Raw genomic sequence first — 21,268 nt, forward strand, 5'->3', positions numbered from 1 at the left:
CTTGCTTTTGAGGACTACTAATGCACACACAAAGAAACAGACCAAACATGTTTTTAAATGTATTCAACTGGCCCTGGCGTCGATGGCCCCCACCACTTAAGGAATGGATGAGAGACCTACGCAAGTGGGCCACTGTAGAAATTGATGCATTATCGGGCCTGAGTGCACTGGGAGGCCAAGAAGCCCGGATACACATGATGGGATGGGCTTCTGGCAAAAGTAGGAACCGCCAGACTTCCATGAATAAGAGCCATCATCCGGCACTGACAATTACATTTAGTTATCTTAACACAGACAGACATACCATGGTATGGGACTGTATGAAATACAGACACACCCAGATCAGAATGCCTGACCAACTCACATCTTTCTGCTTGACTCACTGCCTCCACCTGATTTGGTCTTAGCCCCTCACCAAGGAGCTTGCCCCCAAGGGCACTGGTCCTTATACATTAACATCCACACACACTCTATTTTTCTGAATTGGCGATCACAGGCTCGTTATGTTTGTTGACCGATTATACGTTAATATTTTTCTTGCATTCTTAACTGATTTCTGCCTCATATTAAAACCTGCATAAGATTCATTGCACTGAATAAGGGATGATAATGTCTTGGATGTGTAACAATGACTAACAAATAGTACTCCGTTAACTGCACTTTTTTTTTATTTTTTTTAGGAAAAATCAATCAATAAAAAGATAAGAAAAAAAATATATATGGGTCCTTGAGTTGGACACTTTAAGGTGTTGATTTGGGGATTCTGTTTGGAAAGAATACAACGTATTATGGCTCTCCAGGCTTGGGTTATCATCGACCTAGATACTGAGATAGGGTGATTGGAGGGGGATTTACCACATTACCCAAAACTCATTAGTGCCATTGTCTATGAGAAACGCATGCTAGGACTGATGTTTCACAGATTAGACTAATTATCCTACACCTTTACAGACGGGAACTGTGAAGAGTTAGCTATAATCCTGACAAGAAGTTGCTCTGGTTGTTAAATCATGAAAATCTTTAACACAAAAAACTCCATGTTGTTAATGCACATGTAGGAGACGTGTATATGCAAGGAGGTATTAATAACGGTTTTTGACAATACATGTAACATTTGTAAAGACAGACTTCTATGTTTGACTCGGATTAAGTAGATATGTATTAGAGTCAGGCATGCATCTATTTTCAGAGGAATTTATATATGACAACAAGGACTGCCCTATCTCGTAAGAACCAGGGCCGTACAATAATTAACAGTAGCAACGCTTCTTACCATTAATACAAAAGTTTCTAAATTAAGTGCCAAGTGCAATTACAATTAATCGTCTAACAAAAGGAATGACAACAAATTGTTACCCCTCTTGTTCAAAATTGAAGAAGGCAAAAACTAATGACCCTTCAAGCAGTATTTATATAAGGTTCCCAGAAAAAGTTTATAATGCGTCCCAAAAGAGCGAAACCTACATTCACCAACATATACACTGTAATCATCATATAGAAAAACAGAAAAACAAGGTTTTCCTACAAAGCAGAAAAAATGACCTTACACTCCAATGTCCATTTAACCATCCTAATTCATTTCAAAAAGTCACTTTATAGTTTTGCTTTTATGCCTAGTCCATGACATTTCGACCCTCTAATCGATGTGGGGTCTCATCAGGACCAAAAGTATATAGAGGACACCTACAACAGAAACATAAATGTTTAGCCAGTGGGACCAAGTGTTGATGAGGATTTTGTGTAGAGGCCTCGGTGTCCAAGATATAGTAACTACCAACTTGGTAATAAGAAAGGAGAAGACCAACCAAGTGACAGACACCCCAAGTGCAGTCAAAAAAACCTCTTACTTACAAGGGGGCTTTGGCACTGTTCAAATCAATACAGAAGGTAAGAAATAGTTGATTAACGTTTAGAATTGATACATATATCTTAATGATGAAGATCTCCCACATATGAGTGGACACTCACCCCTAAGTAAGGCAAGCAGGGTCACACACTAGATCCAAATGGCCACGTGTTAGATCCTTGCAGTTGCAAAAAGACGGGCAGCCGACTTTATATCTCTGCATCGAAAAAACATAAAACAACCATGCTGTATCCCATTATATAGAGCAGTGGTTCCCAACCTGTGGTCCGGGGACCCCTGGGGGTCCGCAAAGCATCCTCAGGGGGTCCGTGACTGCTTAAAAAATGTAAGAATTTTAACAGATTAGGTCCCCAGCTTTCAGTAATGACTCACTGGGGGGGTCCCTGGATTCCAATAATGATTCAGTGGGGGTCCCCGGGTTCCGTTACAGATAAAGTGGGGGTCCACAGAAGTCAAAAGGTTGGGAACCACTGATAGAGTATACATTGATAATTTTAAGGACCCTGAGCAGGGGACTCAAAGTCTTCTGCGGCATTTGGGACCTTGGTACACACACAAAATAGCTAAAATATGAATCTGCTTCCCATGCCTAGATTGGTACAATAGGCACTGACTGTTGAGCCTACACATATCTTTTTACAGGGGAAAGTGCACTATAGATTTGGAGTCCTTAACCTACTGTTGGCTTGAAAAAGAACTGCAATACATTGATTATTGGTTGCTGAACAGAAGATGAATATATGGCATGTAAGTGAGTTGGACTATGCAGGCTCTCAGGAAAGCAAATGTTAACTAAGCATTTGACAAAGCAGGGACTCCTTTTATCGCTCTTCCCATTTGCTCAGTCAATGAAACCACTGCCTTGAAATGTCAAGAGAAATGATCATGGATAATCTAATGTTAACTCTCTGACACAACAGCTTCACATGGGTTCAAAACCACAGAGCTTGAAGACTGCTGGGACCACTCTGGGGTGGGGGTCAAAGCGTGATGACTGTGCTTAGCCAGCCCATCTTTTGTTTTTTTACCTTTTTTCTCTGGCAACTGGTTGGGAGGATTAGGGGTAAACCTCCACTTGCCTCCTGATAGGTGAAGAAAAACTATTAAGGCCGTTTTAGTGGTGGTGGCAGAACGCCCTGGCATTGGGCAGCCCCCTCTAAAAAAAGGTTTGGTGTATAGTCAACTTTTTACCTTCTTGAGAGGGGTGATCACGTTTAGACACTCCCTGGAGTGTTTACGGACTATTACACTTTTATTTTTTAAATCGAGGGAGCACTTACCTATGTCTGGGGCCGCTCCAATTCTGCCTGGTGTGAAGTGGAAAGATCCCCTTTTGGAGATCAAAATACTGGGCGGTCCTCAAGTAGGAATCCACTTGGAAGAGGTACTGCTGGAAAGGGGACACCGTCTCCTTTCCCGCAAAGGCTGGTGCAAAGGGGCAGAGTTATGCCCGAAGCACTGATCAGAGTGAAAGCATACTATGCCTAATGTAGTGGTTGGATTTCTCTTTATTTAATCTCTTGCCAGCGTGCTGTGTTTCACAGCAAAAAAAAAGTAAGAATTTGGGATGTGAGGGTACCAACTTTGTTTTAAGAAAAGAAAATCCTTCTGGTGTAAACACTAGAAGGATTTTCAAAAGTACCACGATGAATGAACCACTGGCTTCCACACATGGTTTAGGCATTGTTGTGGATGTCAGTCAGTAATCCACTGCTTTCAAAAGGTTAAGTGTGATGAGCACATTTATGTACTGGAATAGGTACAGTAGCTCACTGTACCTTGGGCTAAAGCTGCACCATACTGACGAGATGCAAGAAGACTGAAACTTCTCATGGCTGGCTTGTAGGAACATTGCCTAGCGATTTGGGCTTGACTCTTTCAACTGGATCAATAACAAGTATTATTTTTCCATCCATGAAGAGATCTTTATTTCGCTAGGGGAACCCTTGGTTGGAGGGGCTGGGTATTCATCTTCCTAGGAGGTTTTCATGTCGCCTGCTGGCCCCAATGACTCCCAAATAGCCCCCCCCAATTGCTACTGCTGCTTCTGTGACTAAAACCAACATTCAGTGCACACTTTGCATATTCACCTATACACCAGTTCACCATCTCTAAGTTTTAAGAGAGTACGAAGTTAATTCTATTCATCCACATCAGCCCTGTTATCAAAGGGGATTTACCTAAATGTTTTGTCCTCTTCTATGCTCATATATCTTTGCTCATTGGCATATGTGAGGAACCCATATATGTTCATTCAGATGACTGTTTTCTTGCATTTGTTTACGGGCATAAAGAAAGGCGAGTAATTTTTACATTATGGCACTACGTTGGTGAATGAGCATTTTTTTTTCTTTCTCTAAACAGGAATCATACATTGTAATTTTTGTTATCTCACTAATTTGCAATTGCGCACGGTACACAAATTAGCAGGTACGTAATTTTCAGCACATTATGGGTTGAGCACCTCGAAGTGAGGAATAATGTTCTACCAGTAACCTATCCCAAGTTGCACGAAATTCACATACCTGCTGTTTAACTGGTAATTTATGCCAGTTTCAACTGCCGAAAATCGTGGGAGTACACCCGCTTTACTCTAATTTTCAGACGCAAACTAAAGTTTGCTCAAAACCATATTACCACTTGTTAACAGGCCCTCTGTATCAACCCAATCCCAGATAGCGTCTCTAAGTGTCGGCAGCCAGGATGGCAGAGACTTTCAGGACAATATCTAAAGGTAAGTATAGATTTTACATTGTGGCATTGCAACACCCAGGGTGTTTCTCTTGTTGTGCCTTTGCTATGTCAGGTTATTCTTGGCCTACCGATAGGGATCTGAATTCAGTTTGAATTTTAAGCATTTTAGCCTGTACGCCTCTATAAATCCCATTGCAGCGTTGAGAATGACAGCATGACATAAGACTATGTAACCTTATCATCTTTCTATCAAAATCAAGAAAAAGATAAGAGAGGTAAATACCACGCGACACCCACGCTGTCTTTCCTATGGCAGGTCCATGTCGTTAGTGGCATAGAACGCAAAAACAGAAAAAGATGGAACCGAATGTGGTCCAGAGCAATTATTAATGGCTTAGGTGAACTCAATAATTTTGTGACAAACTTTGGGTTTCTCTAGCACATCGATGAAAGTAAACTGATTTTTTTAAAACGTAGTTTGATAGTTGCACGGTATTCTGTGCATGAAAAGTTGCGTGGATCCATGCAAGAAACCTCTAGCTCAAGTTTTCAAAAATGTCTGAGGTAATACAGTTCCGACGGTGCATGCCAACCGAGGCAGCAATCTAGCATGGCAGATTGGTAAAAATGTTATTCCTCAAAAAGGTAAGCTGCATGTACACAAACATCAGTCAGAGGAGCATACATTTTCAGGAGTAGGTTGCATAGTATACTTTAAAAGAAACCCCAAGCTAATATACCAGAACCAGCCAAAAGCGAAAAGGAAGAAACGAGAAAGGAGGGTTATAAGAGAAAGGGGAGAACATCGAGACACAGAGAGAAGGGGGAGGGGAGGAAGGGCTTCTGAAGAAGTTCTATGGGATTTTGGATTAGTGCATCTTCTGTTAAACATGAAAATATAATAAAATCTATCTGAAATTAACAAAATGTAACTCCTAAAAAAGGTACTTGACATGGGTATGTTTTTCTTTGTGACTGTCCGTTACAATATGCTCACTCATAAATTATTGTACCATTTTCAAGAGGAGAAAGTCAGCATGCAGGAAAGAAGGAATTTTGCAATAAGACACAAATGTTTATGTTTTTCAGCATATAAAGGTGAGCAAAGTGTGCTTTTAAGCTACATTTGCAAGGTACGCAGCTTCCAGAAAATGGTAGAATCCATGCAAGTGACATCTCATTGTATTCCATGATCGTCTATTTTTTAAAAATGTCCTAGGTCAGCAGGGTTACACAGGTGCTGGCTGACCACGGGCAAGCTACTGCTGTATTCCCTCATGTCAAATCCATGTGAAAAAGTAAATTGCCATGGTTGAGTTTTGGGCCATTCCTGTCCAGTGTATTATGTCCATACAAAAACATGTGGTACACTTTTTATGGGAATAAGAGTGGTAACTCGGGATGGAATTTTGAAATTGGGCACAAACCTTCCTCTTTTCTGGCAAGCAAGTATAGAAAATGCAGTTTTCTTTTCAACTTAATTCACCACCGTGCATTTTGCAATTGACCTTATACTGCTGTTTCCCACGATAAGAAAACGCCAGAAGGGGGATACAGAATGGACCCAAGCAAAAGGAGCATTACAACAGGAAACCTTGGTGACCAGTACAAAAGAGGACAACAGCAAATGTAGAACTGTAGCAGCAAGCAAGGTGTAGAATATCTAAAAAGGCATGGTATCTTGATGGCTCATCCTATTGGCCTGCATGAGCGTTACAATATCTAAGCTGATGTAGTTTGGACTTAACATAAGGCCATAACTCATTACAAACATTACAAAATATAAATTGAAATTACCTTAGCAAAGGAAGAGTTAACAAGGCGAAAATTTTCATTGATGAGACCAAGTAAGGCAAGAAACTCTTTATCCTCATATTCAAAACGATTTCCAAAGACAACAGAACAGATGATGTTGGAGACAGCTCGACTGAAAAAGAAGGTGGGGTCAAAAGGATGACCTGGAACATAAGCAAAAGAAAAATGAAATGTGCATTGCCTTCACATACATTTATCAGAGTTTAACACAATGATTGGGGTCACTTGACCATGTGTGCTACATCTTTCATGTTAAACTACCTTTTTCTTAGGAATCTAACACTGGTCCTGAAAGTAATTTAATGAATGAATCAATGTGGTTTTAAAAAAAAACACCTTCCATAAATATTACAAATGTCTGGTGTTATTGAATTAGTTTTTGGTACTATTTAATGTATTTATACCGGCCACAATGGCTTGAAGTTTTACAAGTATAACAAGCTGGATGTAAAACAGTGAAAGAGGGCTGGGTTAAAAATGTCGGAGAATGTTAAAAAGGAATTCATTAATCTGTTTTATCTGAAGGAGATGTGAGTAGGGGCTAGAGGTCAAGGAAACGTGCTACTTTTTGTGTTTGATCCATTAAAACCATATTTACACCATACAGCAGGCACAGAATATACATTTCTCCTAGTTTTGGGGAGCATAAATTTACACTAGCAAACACTGCAACTAGATTGGCTAAAAAGAGAAAGCATAAGGTAGGGACCTAATAGACATCCCTGCCATAGGCCATTTTCAATTGAGATTTTACCCGATTTTATCTATTTCTACGATAGGCAGTTATCATAATGCAATTGATTTAAACTTCCAAGAAGCCTAAGAGGATGGGCATTTTCAACCGCTTTTACCACAAAATATGTTGATCTACGAAGTCAGATGCTGCTTTAAGATCTATGAAACACCAAAATAAATTTCCCTTTTTGTTCAATTGCTTTCTAAATCAATTGTTGATAGTTGTATGACCCTCTCTAAGCCACCCCCTTAGTTAAATGGGAGTAGGTCATTTTCATCTACTCGATGTTTTAGCTTTTGTAAAAGCGATTTCGAGTAGACTTTAGCTGCTATATCAATTAAGGTATTTAGAGAATAATTTTTAGCAGCGCAGGATTGTCCTTTTTAAATATTAGTTTAATTACCCCACATATCCAAGAAGAGAGAAACTGACCTGTCCTAGGAAACCACAATGTGTAAGTATATTCGCCCAACATTCAAAATTCAACGTAATTACCACTGCTTGTAGGTTATCAGGCCCTGCTTCTTTTGCTTCATTTAAAGTAATTATCTGTTTTTACTGATTCAAAGGTGAATATATCAGTTAAAAATCACACAGGTAAATCTGGTATAGATCACTCATAAAAGTCTTCCAAGATTCTTCAGAGATATGGCACCAAAGTGACAAGTGGTTATTCAACCCATGGCGCATCAACTTCTAATATTGCCTATTACCTTCAGTATTTACTGCTGAAGACATCTGACCCCAACATTTACCAAAATACACTTATTTTTTTACACAAATGCCTGTTCGTATTTCCAACCCAACTATTACTTTTCCTTGTCTTGTGATCATTAACTCTTTTTGAATTGATATAAATGTTCCTTAAAATACACTTTGGAGATTGGCAACTGAAGTCAACTAAGGAAAATGTTACTTACCCAGAAAGCATCTGTTTGTGGCATGTAGTGCTGTAGATTCACATGCTTTGCATACTCCTGCCATCTAGTGCTGGGTCCAGAAATGTGGAAGTTGGTTTTCTTCGAATAAGTCTTTCAAGTGTCTGTAGCACTGCCTGACCAACATTTTCTTGTTGGCGTGCTGAAATATCCACACAATAGTGTTCAGCAAAGGTATGTGGTGTAGACTATGTAGCTGCTTTACATTTATCAGCTATAGCTATATTGCCCAGGAAAGCCTCCCTATTTTTGCAAGTACAAATGTGCTTGAGGAGGTGCAGGCAGGGTTCTTTTGACTTTAATGTACATGTTTGCATACATTTAACTACCCAACTAGCCATCCCGGATTTAGAAATGGGCTTTCATTTGTGAGGGGGCGAAAAAGCAACTAAAAGTTTTTGTTTTGCTTTTACGAAATTTTTTTGTTCTATCAATGTAATACATAATAACTCTTAACATCTAATGTATGCAGATCCCTTTCTGCAACTGGTTCTGGGTGAGGGAAGAACACAAGCAATTCCCCTGAATAAGGTGGAAGTGGGAGACCATCTTTGGAAGGAATTTTAGGTTAGTGTGAAGTACTATCCTATCTTTATGTAGTTGAAAGAAGGGTTCTTCCAAGGTTTGACACACCTGAGTGAAGTGATGCCAATGGGAAAAGCAACCTTCCAAGACAGAAATTAGAGGGAGCAATTGTGTAATGGGTTGAACAGAGAACCTTAAGTCTTGTGAGAACAATGTTAAGATTCCATGCAGGTGCTGGAGAAACTCGCTGTAGAATTAATCTTTTATCATCCTTCATGAATGCTTTTATAATTGTTATTTTAAACAAACACAGATGTCTGTTTTGAAGGTGGGCAGAAACCGCTGCTAAATGTAAGTGTATGGATGCAAATGCAAGGCCAGAGCATTGTAGATGTTATAGGTAATAAACAATGTTTCGATTTGCTGCATTAAATGGATTGATATTGTTGTTATGACAGTAACACACAAAACTCTTCCATTTTGCTGCATAACATGCTCTAGTAGTGGGTCTACATGCTTCTTCAAGAATGGCCATACATTCAGATGGGAGTTTGAGATAACCAAACTCTATGACCTCAAGGGCAAAATTGCTAGATGGAGTTCCTTGCAACCTGGGTGCCCTCTCCATGGTTCTGAGTGAGAAGGAAACGTTTCTCATGAGGAACTACTGATCAACAAGGGTTGTGAACCAGGGTTGTCATCCCATGTAGGAGCCACTAGTATTTGTGTGAGGGATGTTTGCCTGAGCTTCCAAACCAGAAACAGAAGAGGAGGGAGCAGCAGAAAAGCATAAGCAAATATCCCCGATCAGTTAATCCATACAGCATTGCCTTTGGATCGGGGGTGTCGGAACCTGGAGGCGAAGTTTGGGCATTTTGCATTGTTCACTGCTGCGAACAGATCAATCTCTGGAAACCCCCATTTTTGGAAGTAGGGGATGAGTTCCCACTTGTGGACTTGCTGCATCCTGCTGAAAAAGTCAGCAAAATTGTTGTGTGTTCCAGGCAGATGTTCAGCTAACAGATGGATGTTGTGACAGTGAGCCCTATGCCAGACTGTCTGGGGTAGGTGTGAAAACTGTTTTTTTTGTAAACAGTACATGGTTTTCATGTTGTACTTTGGATCAAGACAACCTTGCAGACCAGGTGATGGGTGAATGCTTTCAACCGTAGACGAACAGCCTGAAGCTCTCGGTAGCTGATGTGGAGACCCCAGTGTTTGGTATCCCAGAGACCTTGGACTGTGATATTCTTTAGATGAGCACCCCAACCTATTAACAGGTTGTTTGTGTTCCACCACCTCAGACAGCGATGAGTGCGGCTGTCAATCACACTAGGGCCCTCATTACAAGTTTGGTGATCTTCGGGCAAGACCGACATGGAAAATCCCGCCACCATCCCGCCAGTGTTAGCGGTACGGTGGCCACCGTATTACGAGTCACAATCACCAAGCCGATGAAACACAGCCAGAAATCCAACACCGCCAGTGACACTGAAGGCGAAAGAGCAACTGTCCGTCTGCTATGCCCGACATCGACACCATTCCGGCCACCATATTATGAGTCACATTTCAGAACAGCGGAAAATGCACGTGGGAAACCATTGGCGGTGTGCACCGCGGCAGGCTAGAAAATCACCGCCAGTAGAAGGCAACACCAGATTGGACAGGTCGAATACCTCACACCTGAAACACATACACACAACCACACACACCTGTTCACCGCACTATAATACACACACCCTCAAAACCCTTGCGAATACTACAACCCAGAGATACACGACCCACAAACCACTGTACATTGAGCATTTATTTTACAAGTTGCACACACCCCCACAACAATCAGCCGCCCACACTGCACCTCACACGCATAACACGCACCTCCACAACATGTCAAGCCACAAGCACCCATGCTTTACCGACAATGAGTTGCAGGTCATGGTGGACGAGATCATCAGTCCAGGCACAACTGATGGGAGCTCAAGTCCAGCAAACATCTATGGCCAGGAAAACCGAGCTTTAACAGAGGATCGTCGACAGGGTGAACGCAGTTGGCAGCTACCCACGTACAAGGGCGGACATTAGTAAGTGGTCGAGCGACCTCAGGGGGAAGGTCCGTTCCATGGCGTCCAGGCACAACATTGCCCTCAAGAAGACTGGCGGTGACCCCCACCTCCTCCCCTTGACATCCTGGGAGGAGAAGGTTTTGGACATCATGCAACTTGAGGGCCTGACTGGAATCATCAGAGGGATTGATTCTAGTAAGGAAGCAACACCCCCCCTGAGCACTAAACACTCCAGTCCTGCATACCGCCCCAGCACCCACCACTCCTCATTCTATCACAAACCACAAGACTGCACCCCCCACTATCACCCCCATTTCCTACTCTGCATGCCACACCACCCCTCTCCCACCATCCACCCACCCACCCCGCAAAATGCACGCTAAACCTTCACAATCTCCTCAACTACCACTCCCACAATCCATCACTACGCACTCCAGATCAGACTCACTCTCACACCTCACAGTGGAGCAACTGCATGGACAATCATTCCACAGCCCACCCCGACTGCTAGCCAACACCGCCTCACTACCTATGGCAATTACAGCAATATCAAACAGCAAACCCAAGACTACATATGATATGAAAAGCATGGGCCAAAGCCCATTCACCGTGCAGTGTCTGCATTGCTGCAAATGTCATTGCCATCCATGGGTAACGAATCCACCCACTTCAAGTAGCTCACCATGACACTACAACGACATATCCACGTACTACCTCTCACCCTTTCCATCCACAGCTAACCCTGCCACTGCCACCCAGCAGAGGATGGCAGGGTCAGACAGCCCTCCCCAGGACGAAGGCCCCAGTGGATGTCTGGAGGACCACGAATTGCCTGAGTCATCTGGGGCGACTGGCCAGTCCACCCCCAGCAGCCCTATCCTGGACACCCCAGACTCACCCTCCTGTGTGGCTACAACACCTCAGCTAGCCTCTCCTCCCCAAACCTGTGCCTCAGGGACCACTCAATTAGAGGTGTGCCCCACAGTACAGGGGCCTGAGTCAAGGGCACCCGCCCCAGACAATGAAGGCACTGGTGCTACAGGGAGTGGGCACACTCTGCCAGGGGCACAGGCACAGGTGACCAGGGGTAGTGGGAGGGGATCTGTTGTCCAAGGAAGGGGGCAGCAACAACATCAGACTGGCCAGGAGCCCCTCACCCAAGTTCTGGGTGCCTACCGCCAAACCCAGGACACCATGGCCCAGATCCTCACTACCCTGCAGGAGACCCAGAGGCTTCGGAGGGAGAAACATAAGGAGACCATGCAGCAGTGGCAGACCCACAATGCCACCATGGCCTCCACAGCAGGGGTGCTGACGGACCATTGTCCTACCAATGTATGTGACAGTGCCAGAAGGGGGGGGGCAATCATTTACAAGTTCTGAACTACAGATAACAGCAAAACATCTAAAGTTATGGGTTCACCCAAAAACCCACATTGAACACACAACCCTGGTGGCAGCCGTGCACACGGCAGACATTGCTGCTAGTTACATGGCATGGCTTTTACACATACCTGTATGTCAGTGGAAGTATTGTTGTATCAGCTCTGCTCTGGAATCAGTTGCATTGTTGTCATCCTCCTCTTCATCACTCCCTATGTCCCCTTCATCAGCCACTGGCACAGCTGCACCCTCCTCACAATCCAGTAATGGGATGTGACGTCTGAGAGCCAAATTGTGTAACGTGCAGCACACCACAATGATCTACACACTTTTGCTGGTCTGTACAGTAGGGCCCCTCCAGTAAAGTGCAGGCACCTGAATCTGGCTTTCAGCACTCCAAAGGTGCGTTCGATGACCCATTGAGCCCTACCGTGGGCCTCACTGAAACGGTTTTCACCTGCTGTAGTCGGATGCCTGAGAGGTGTCAGTAGCCATGGCAGGTTGGGATAACCAGAGTCACCTGTGTGCACAGAGGTAATAGGCATATAGAAAACTGTAGGTAAATCGTGCAGGTGGTGTAGAGTGTTTAGAATACAGAGGCGCACATATGACAATACATACCGATGAGCCAGAAACGATCCCTTTGCAGATGGTGCCATCATGTGGGGGAGATGCTGCTGTTCTGCAGAATGTAGGCATCATGCACTGAACCTGGGAACCGGGCAGTCACTTGTGTGATGTGGCGGTCTGCTAGACATACCACCTGCACATTGGTTGAGTATAAGTTTTTAAAGTTCCTGAACACCTGTTCACTTCTGCTGGCTGGCACCAGCGCAATGTGGGTCCCTTCAATAGCCCCGATCACATGTGGCACATGTGCTACAGCGTAGAAGGCTGTTTTCACAGTGGGCAGATCGTCACATTGGGGGATCCTGATATAGATGCCTATATGTTTGAGTAGTCCATACTAACAGAGGTCTACCCACATAACCCTACTAGACCTGGGTAAACAGAAGACCTTACATGAAAAGTGGTAAACTAGTAGGAAAGAATAGCATAAGAATTCACCCTAAAATGGGGTGATCAATCCACCCATTAGAAGTGAAACTTAATTCCAGAATTTATTCAGATTAGTGATAGAAAATAATAATGCGCGAAAACATTGAAAACAAACAATCTCTTTCCTTCAACAGCCAAAACACATATCAATTTATATACAAAACCTTAGATTGAAATGACATTAGTCTGTATGACTAGTTTAGTTTAGTTTTATGGACTTATATAGCGCATACTTACCCTAAGGCATCCCAGCGCTAACATAACATGACTACTACCAGAGACAAGGAAGATCCAGAGAAATTAGCTACAAAAAAGGATAGTTTTTAGTTTCTTCCTAAAAAGCTGCTCTGAGGGTTCATGACGGAGCTCAGAGGGAAGAGCATTCCAAAGGCGGGCGGCCTTGATGGAAAAGGAGTTGGCTCCCCAGGCTCTCTTGAACCGAGAGATATTAACATGTCGGAAGGAAGAAGATCTCAGACTTCTGGAGGGTGCGTAGATAAGGATCCGTTTTCTAAAGAACATCGGACCCTTATCATGGAGAGCCCTGTGAACAATGCACAGGGCTTTAAAATGAATGTGCTGCTTGATAGGGAGCCAGTGGAGTATTGAAAAAGTCAGCTTTGCAGACAGATGTCTGGGAAGATCAGTGAGAAGCCTGGCTGCTGCATTCTGCACTGTTTGCAACTTCTTTATCACATAGGCCGGGGAACTGAGAAACAGAGAGTTCCCGTAGTCGAGGCGGGAAAGAATCAGGGTTTGAACAAGGATTCTTCTGGCCGTGGAGGGTAGAAGGTTAAAATTCTTCCTAAGGACTCTTTAGAGGCCAAAACATGTAGAAGAGACTTAGTTAGCTTGAAAATCCATAGTCAAGCAAGAATCCAACCAAAAGCCAAGGCTTTTTACCTGAGCTTTGGGAGGAGGAAGATTGTTAAAAGCTTCTGAATGCGATGAGAGGGGGGAGGCTGGGGAACCATTACCTAAGACAATAACTTCAGATTTTCCATCATTAAATTTAAGTTTAGATTGACTCATCCAGTCTCCAATGTCCTTCATACAGCAAGAAAGATTGGCTGCGGATGAGTCCCCAGAGCTAGATAGCGATACCACAAGCTGGGTATCGTCGGCATAGGTTACCAAGGAAAAGTGATAAGGAGCAATCACTTTAGCCAGTGGGGATAGATAAACATTGAAAAGAGTCGGACTCAGGGAGGAGCCCTGAAGGACTCCACAAGTCAATGGAAAAATCTCAGAGAAAAAGGCTTGATCCAAAACTTGGAAAGATCTTCCTTTAAGAAAGGCAGAGAGCCAAGACAGGGCTAAACCTCCTATCCCTAATTCAAAGAGCCTGCAGCAAAAGAAGATTGTGGTCCACTGTTTCAAAAGCTGCGCTAAGATCAAGTAGAATGATGGCCACGTAAGCCCCTTGATCCAAAAGTTGACGGGCTGACTCAGTCACCGTAAGGAGAGCTGACTCCATACTATGATGAGCTCTAAAGCCCATTTGAGTAGGGTGGAGGAGCTCATGGCTCTCCAGGTAACTGGTTAATTGATAGTTAACATGTTTCTCCAGGATTTTTGCCGAGATGGGAAGAACAGCAATAGGTCTATAATTCTCCAGTAAAGAAGGATCTAGCTTGGGATTTTTTTGAAGAGGCTTAATAATGGCGTGCTTGAAGGATGTAGGGAGAGAACCTGAAGATAAGGAGTGATTCAGTATTTTTGTGAGAGGAGGGACAATAATATCTGAAACCCGCGAAATAATGGCTGGGGGAGCGGGGTCAAGGGGAGAGCCCGATTTAATTTTGAGGAGGAGATTAGCGGTTACGGCATCCGTAAGAGGTGCTAAAGCAGTCAATGAAATTCCAGAAAAAAGCGGAGTCCATAGCTTGATCTTCTAAGGACTCCTGGGGAAGGGAGGAAGAGAAACCAGAGTATATCTTGATGACTTTATCATGGAAATAAGATGCCAAATGGTTGCTATATTCAATAGAGGCCTCTGTTGGTGGGGCTGGCATAGGGGTTATGGTGAGTTCTTTAAAGATCTGAAAAATTTCCTTCTGTGAGCAGGAAGAGTTTTCTATTTTAGTGCCATAATAGGTGGACTGGGCGGCTTTAATATTTTGGTGATAAAGCCTGATGGATTGCCTATAAACTTCTCTGGCAGAGGGGCTGTAGTTCTTTCTCCAGATTCTTTCTTATTTTTTACATTTGAATTCTAATAAGAAAGGAGAGAACCAGGGTTTAGCCTTATGGGATAGTTTATTTACTCTTGATTTAATAGGCAGAATACCATCCAAAGAGGAGGAAATCCACTCATCAAATGAATCTGCAGAGGCAGGGAAGTTATTGAACCTAAGGGAAGCTTGAAGAGCGGCGCGCCACTCACTGGAAACCAGCTTTGACCAGATACGTCCGGAGGTTAAAGAGCTAGATTGCAGATCTCGCATGGCATTATAGGAAAAAGAAAATGATAGGAGGGAGTGATCCGTCCAAGTTAGAGGCAAAGGAGCCAGGGCAGTAAGATCAGGGGTATTACTGAATATAAGGTCCAGAGTATGGCCTTTAATGCGAGTGGGTCCAATTACATGTTGAGTTAAGTCAAGCGCAGTGAGAGAAGCTAATAGTGATTTAGCTTGAGGACAGTCTTCATTATCAAGATGGATATTGAAATCCCCAAGGATAGTAAAATTAGGGGATTTACAAATGAGACTGGCTGCAACCTCAGGTAAAGTATCTAAAAAGCGAGTACCAGGTCCCGGAGGCCGATAGAGAAGCATTCCAGAAAAAGTAAAAGTGGGCGACAGATGAAGAGAGAAAGTTAAACTTTCACAGTCTGGAATGTCAAAGGATGATGAGACGCACCTAAAGGTATTTTTATAAATAATGGCTATACCGCCACACCTCTTGCAAAGGGGTCCATCCACGTGTGCCATAGAGTAATTAGAGGGTAAAGAATTGTAGACATCCACTGCAGAGTCATCACCCAACCAAGTTTCAGTAAGAAACAGGGCATCAGGAGAAAGGTCTTCTAAAAGAGTATAAATATGTAAGGAGTGAGCTGGCAGAGAACGACAGTTAAGAAACAACATTCTGCCCATTTGGGGAGAAGGAGTGCCAGAGGGTAAAGAAACCATGGGAGGCCAAGAACAGCTAGAGCAAAAAGGAGAGACGTGGTGCCCAGGAGTACCTAAAAGGGATGGACAAAACCCTGTACTTCTCAGTGCCTGGAGCTGCGAGGAAGGATAAACCAACCTATTTATAGTAAAACGAGCAGCATCTCTGGGCTCTGGGCACTTCGGGGCGCAGACGGGCTTGCCTTCGGCGCGCCAGCGGCGCGCCCGCTGCATGCGTCCGCTGCATACGTCCGCTGCGTGGCCGGCGTCCATCCGGCATTAAATGCACCGAGGAAGCCAAACGAGGCTCAGGGACTGAGCAACTAGACCGCTAACCAAAATGGCGGTCTAGCAAGTCCCAACCAGGAAGAGGAAAAACTGAGCTACCGGTAGCCACTGAACACGGGCTCCGATGCTCCAATAAAACAAGAATTATACCCCCAACATAATGGTACCGTTACTCTCCAAAAGATTTAATTCACAGTGAGAATGAAATAACGTCTATATATGAGATATATGTCCTCTTAAGAGCAACCATCAATGCTTTGTGGATTTATGTGTAATGTAAATGGACAACCACACTGTGAATTAAATCTTTTGGAGAGTAACGATACTGTTAGTCATACAGACTAATGTAATTTCAATCTAAGGTTCTGTATATAAATTGATATATGTGTTTTGGCTGTTGAAGGAAAGAGATTGTTTGTTTTCAATGTTTTCGCGCATTATTATTTTCTATGACTAATCTGAATAAATTCTGAAATTAAGTTTCACTTCGAGCGGGTGGATTGATCACCCCGTGTTAGGATGAATTCTTATGCTATTCTTTCCTACTAGTTTACCACTTTTCATGTAAGGTCTATATGTTTGATTAGGGCACACAGGAAGTTCAAGACGTTGCTGAACATGGGCTGGGACATTCCGGCTGCCCAGCCCACTGTAATATGGAAGGACCCTGAGGCAAGGAAGTGGAGGACTGCCAACACATGTACTGTGGGTGTGATGGCATTGGGATGACGAATACCAGGCTGCAGATCCGGCTCCAACAGCCTCACAAGTTCCATGATGGTCTGACGGTTCAGCCAATAGCACTGGATGACGTGCCGCTCTTCAAGGGTGGCAAGATTGACCAGGGGCATGTAGACAGGAGCATTCCTCACCACCGTTCTTCCACCATACCTGGGAATAGGAGGGAGTAGCAATCATTATGTGCATAAAGGTCTGTGTGGACGCAGTGGAGCTGTGCACAGGTCACTGTAAAACATCCATGACGCACCTCATAAGACGTCATGGTGGTAGGCGGTCGCAACCGCAGTCCAACTCCTCATTGATTAACATGGTTGTCTATGGGAGACATGAGCCAAAGGTGATCACCGCCGCAGAGATGGTGATGTCCGCAGCGGCCGTGACCGCCATTTCATGTGCTCATGTTCACTTGACTCCTGGCTCTCGTGCTAAGACCTCCACTGCGTGTGCACCTGTGTTCTGACTCTTGTTGCCAAGATGCCACGTGCTGCAAGGGATAGGGCCCCAGCTTTCTCACAGGAAGAACTAGAGAAGCTTGTGGAGGGGGTCCTACCCCCTGTATGCCCAGTTGTATGGGGCACCAGGGCAGCAGGTGAGGCCACTGTGATTGTACTGTCGCTGAGTGGTACGAATATGGACAGAGGCCCTGGGATGAGGATGAGTTACTTGTGGAGTGACCTGGCTGAGGGCTGTGAGGACAACTGGAATGTTGAAATGTGCGTATGTTCATGAGATGTGTTGTGTCCAATGCAGTCGCTAAGATGCCATGCTACATGGAGGTGAGTGCCCATCAGAAGAAGGGGTTTGGCGTGCCATTGCCAAGCAAGTGCGGGCCCTTGCGGTCCATGACCGGCGGAGCAACCACTGCAGGATGCTGTGAGAGGACCTGAGATGCTGGACCAGGAAGACCGGTGAGGCCCAGCTAGGGACGTCCTCCCAACGAGGGAGGGGTGCCCATCAGACCCTGACCCCCCCTTATGTCCCACATTTTGGCAGTGGCATACCTAGAGGTGGATGGGCGCTTGAGGGCAGCACAGCAGCCACAAGGAGGTGAGTACACATTCGTACTTAGGTTATGTGGTGAGTGACAGGTGCAGCTTGTGCAGTGTGTGAAGGCTGTGGAATGTGTGCTAGGAAGCTACTGTCGGACTAGGCTTGGGATACATAGAGGCCGGATGTGCTACACACGAGCGTTCAAATGCCGTGCAGGATGTGAGTTGAGGTAAACTTAACTGCTAAGTAGTATCGATGACATGGCAACTGTGTAGTAGATGAGCAGGGTATTTGAAGTGGACAGGGTCCCTGCTTCTGGAGATCACACACATTGTACTCCCAGCTATCCAAACAGTGTGGCTGGGGCCATATCCCTATCTGCTGGCATGTGGTGTATGTGTAGTCTGTGAAGTCAGAGATTTCACATCACACAGCTATATGTGCATGGGTTATGTGGCTATGTAAGTATGCCTCCAAATGCCTGTAGGGTATTTAGTTTGGGTCTTGTGATCGTAAAGAGCCATGACCCAATGGGCTGATTCAGCCATGTGTTGAGGGTATGGCTTTCATCCTGTACAGGATTGAATGTGTGTCAGCATAAGTGGAACACATGTGCATGACTGTGGTGGCACGCATGGTCTGTTATTGGAGTGGCATGTGTGAGTTAGGGCATGGCATGTAATTACATGGCATTAGAGTATGTTGTAGTGACTTATGTGTGGCTGTTGTGCTGTCATTGATCAATTGCTCCCTGTCTCCCTCTCTCCCACCCACTGTCCCACCCTCCCTTTCCTCCTCTGTCTTTGTGTGCATCAGCATCATAAGGTGAAGGAGAAGGTGCACCGGCGAGTGGGGAAGTTGCATCCCACCGGACCCAGGAGGCTGATACCAGCTGAGCTGAGGGGACCAGTGGCAGGCAGGGCGAGGGGAGCACCACGGGGGAGACAGGATCAATTACACCATCATCAGATTTGTCCTCCGATGGCGACTCCCTGGTGGTGGCGGAACCTTCAGGCCCTAAGCCTGCACCATCCTTGTCCACCACCCCCCTTACCAGCACCGCCCTCCCTGTGGCTCTCTACCCAGTTGCCCATGCCCGTTCACCCAGGAGGGTGGGCATCTCCTTCAACGCAGGCACCTTTGCCCCTTCCCCAGTCAGCCCTGCTGCCCTCAATGAGGAGGCTATTGACCTCCTGAGGTCCATCTCTGTTGGGCAGACAACCATCGTGAATGCCATTCAAGGACTGGCATCCCAGATGCAACAGTCAAATGTGTTTCTGGAAGGCAATCACAGTGCTCTGTCTGCCCTTCAGAGATCGTTTCAGGCTCTGGCCTCCTCATTGACACTCCCATGTCCCATCCTTTCATACCAGCATGCACCCCCTCCAACAGACCCAGAGAGCAAGGACAATCACATGTACCACAAATGCCACCACTGCCATGCACACAGCCAACATTCAGATGCACACACAACATCCACTCCCTACACTGACTCCCCCATCTCCTCCCCCTCACAGTCACATCGGCACTCATACCGGCAGACACCACATCATCAGTCCCAGGCCCAGCCACATGTGCCGTCACTGCCACCATCACCACAACAGCAGACCCCCCATGCATGCACCACATACACCATATCCGCACGCACAACAGTCAACACAGCCACATGCAGCACATCCACCCTACCTGCACACACCACCCCAACATTCACTCACACATCCCACTGCCATCTCCCTGTGTCTCCTCCCCTTCCCAGTACACCTACACGCCCACACTCATCCATCCAACACACACCCAGCACACACATCTACACCCCTTCCCAGTACACCTATACGCCCACACTCATCCATCCAACACACACCCAGCACACACATCATCCACCCACGCACCAGCACCCAAACCACATCCGCGTACACACCTATCAACCATCCCCTCTCCCAAACGCCTTACCCAAGACCTACCTGCTGCCCCGAAAAAAAGATTCCTTTGTGAGTTTTCCCTGTTGCCGTCCCCTGGTCCAGTCCCTGTTCACCCCCATATTTCCTGCTACCCTTCCCAGATCCCTGCCTTCCATCTCCCTCTCCTCCTCTGGGCTGAGCCATGTCCCGCAGACAGCAGACAGCAGTCTGCAGTGCTGCCACAACAAGCAGACCTACCCCTCACACCTCCAGGCCTGGGATCACTCCATCTGGGTCCCCTGCTGTCGTAGCCTCCACCGCGTCCCACCAAAGAAGGCAGGAAAGAGGGGCAAGGCTAAGGTGTCCCCCCGAAAGCAGGACAGTAAAGAGGGAAAAGCCTAAAGACAAGAGGAGGGATCACCCATGCAAACCCTGATCACACACCCACACCCTTGAGGTGCCTACATGCCTCATTGATGTCCCTGCCCTGTGGCGGTCTGCACATTGCAGTCAGGAGTCAAGTTGGGCACTCCTCATATACCCAGTGTGCCCGGGACATTTGGACACATATCCACTGGTCCTTATGGCATTTTGTGAATAGTGGTTTTTATTAAGATTTAAAAATATCGAATTATATTTATCTACAATGGCACTGTTGGTGTTGATGCTACAAAGCTTGTCCTGGCTTTCCTTGCACATGTATGTGTGGTGACTGTGCGCTTGTGCATGTGCTAATGTACTTCCCTCCAGTGTACTAGGCTGGGGTACTTACGGCTGGTATCTATGTCGGCGTCACCGGTCCTGGATGTCAATGGCCAGCAGGAGCAAAGGAAAGACTTGCAATTTGCGTGCCATGGCGCCTACAGACGTGCGTGTTCCAGAAGGTGAGTGCGTCCTTTTATGTTGTTCGTTCCAGAAATGGTTTTTGTGGCGGTTAGACCGCCCCAGAAGTCCTGGCGGTGTGCAACCTCGTAATACAGTGGGAGGAAACTGTCTGACCGCCAGCCTGAAGAGGCCTTCCGCTGGTAAAATCAGTCCGTCCACAATAGCGGTCCCGACGGAACCTTTACTGTGTTCTGCAGGTGCCTTCCCAGTACTCGTAATATGGCTGTCTACTCCACTAGGCCAGCGGCGATGCGACGCCATCTCCACCGCGGC

At 45.4% G+C, this 21,268-nt stretch overlaps 1 protein-coding gene across 5 annotated transcripts in view; it reads right to left on the bottom strand.

The window, feature by feature from the left end:
- Positions 1-21,268, bottom strand: part of LOC138259695 (cytochrome P450 2G1-like) — a 394,952-nt gene that overhangs the window by 215,133 nt on the left and 158,551 nt on the right. For all 5 annotated transcript variants that reach the window (XM_069207584.1, XM_069207588.1, XM_069207585.1 and 2 more), the window contains exon 4: positions 6,359-6,519. In XM_069207584.1, coding sequence (XP_069063685.1) covers positions 6,359-6,519 — 161 coding nt within the window. The remainder of the gene's footprint in view (positions 1-6,358; positions 6,520-21,268) is intronic.

This window comes from Pleurodeles waltl, chromosome 9 (assembly GCF_031143425.1).
Source record: "Pleurodeles waltl isolate 20211129_DDA chromosome 9, aPleWal1.hap1.20221129, whole genome shotgun sequence".
Classification (NCBI taxonomy): domain Eukaryota; kingdom Metazoa; phylum Chordata; class Amphibia; order Caudata; family Salamandridae; genus Pleurodeles; species Pleurodeles waltl.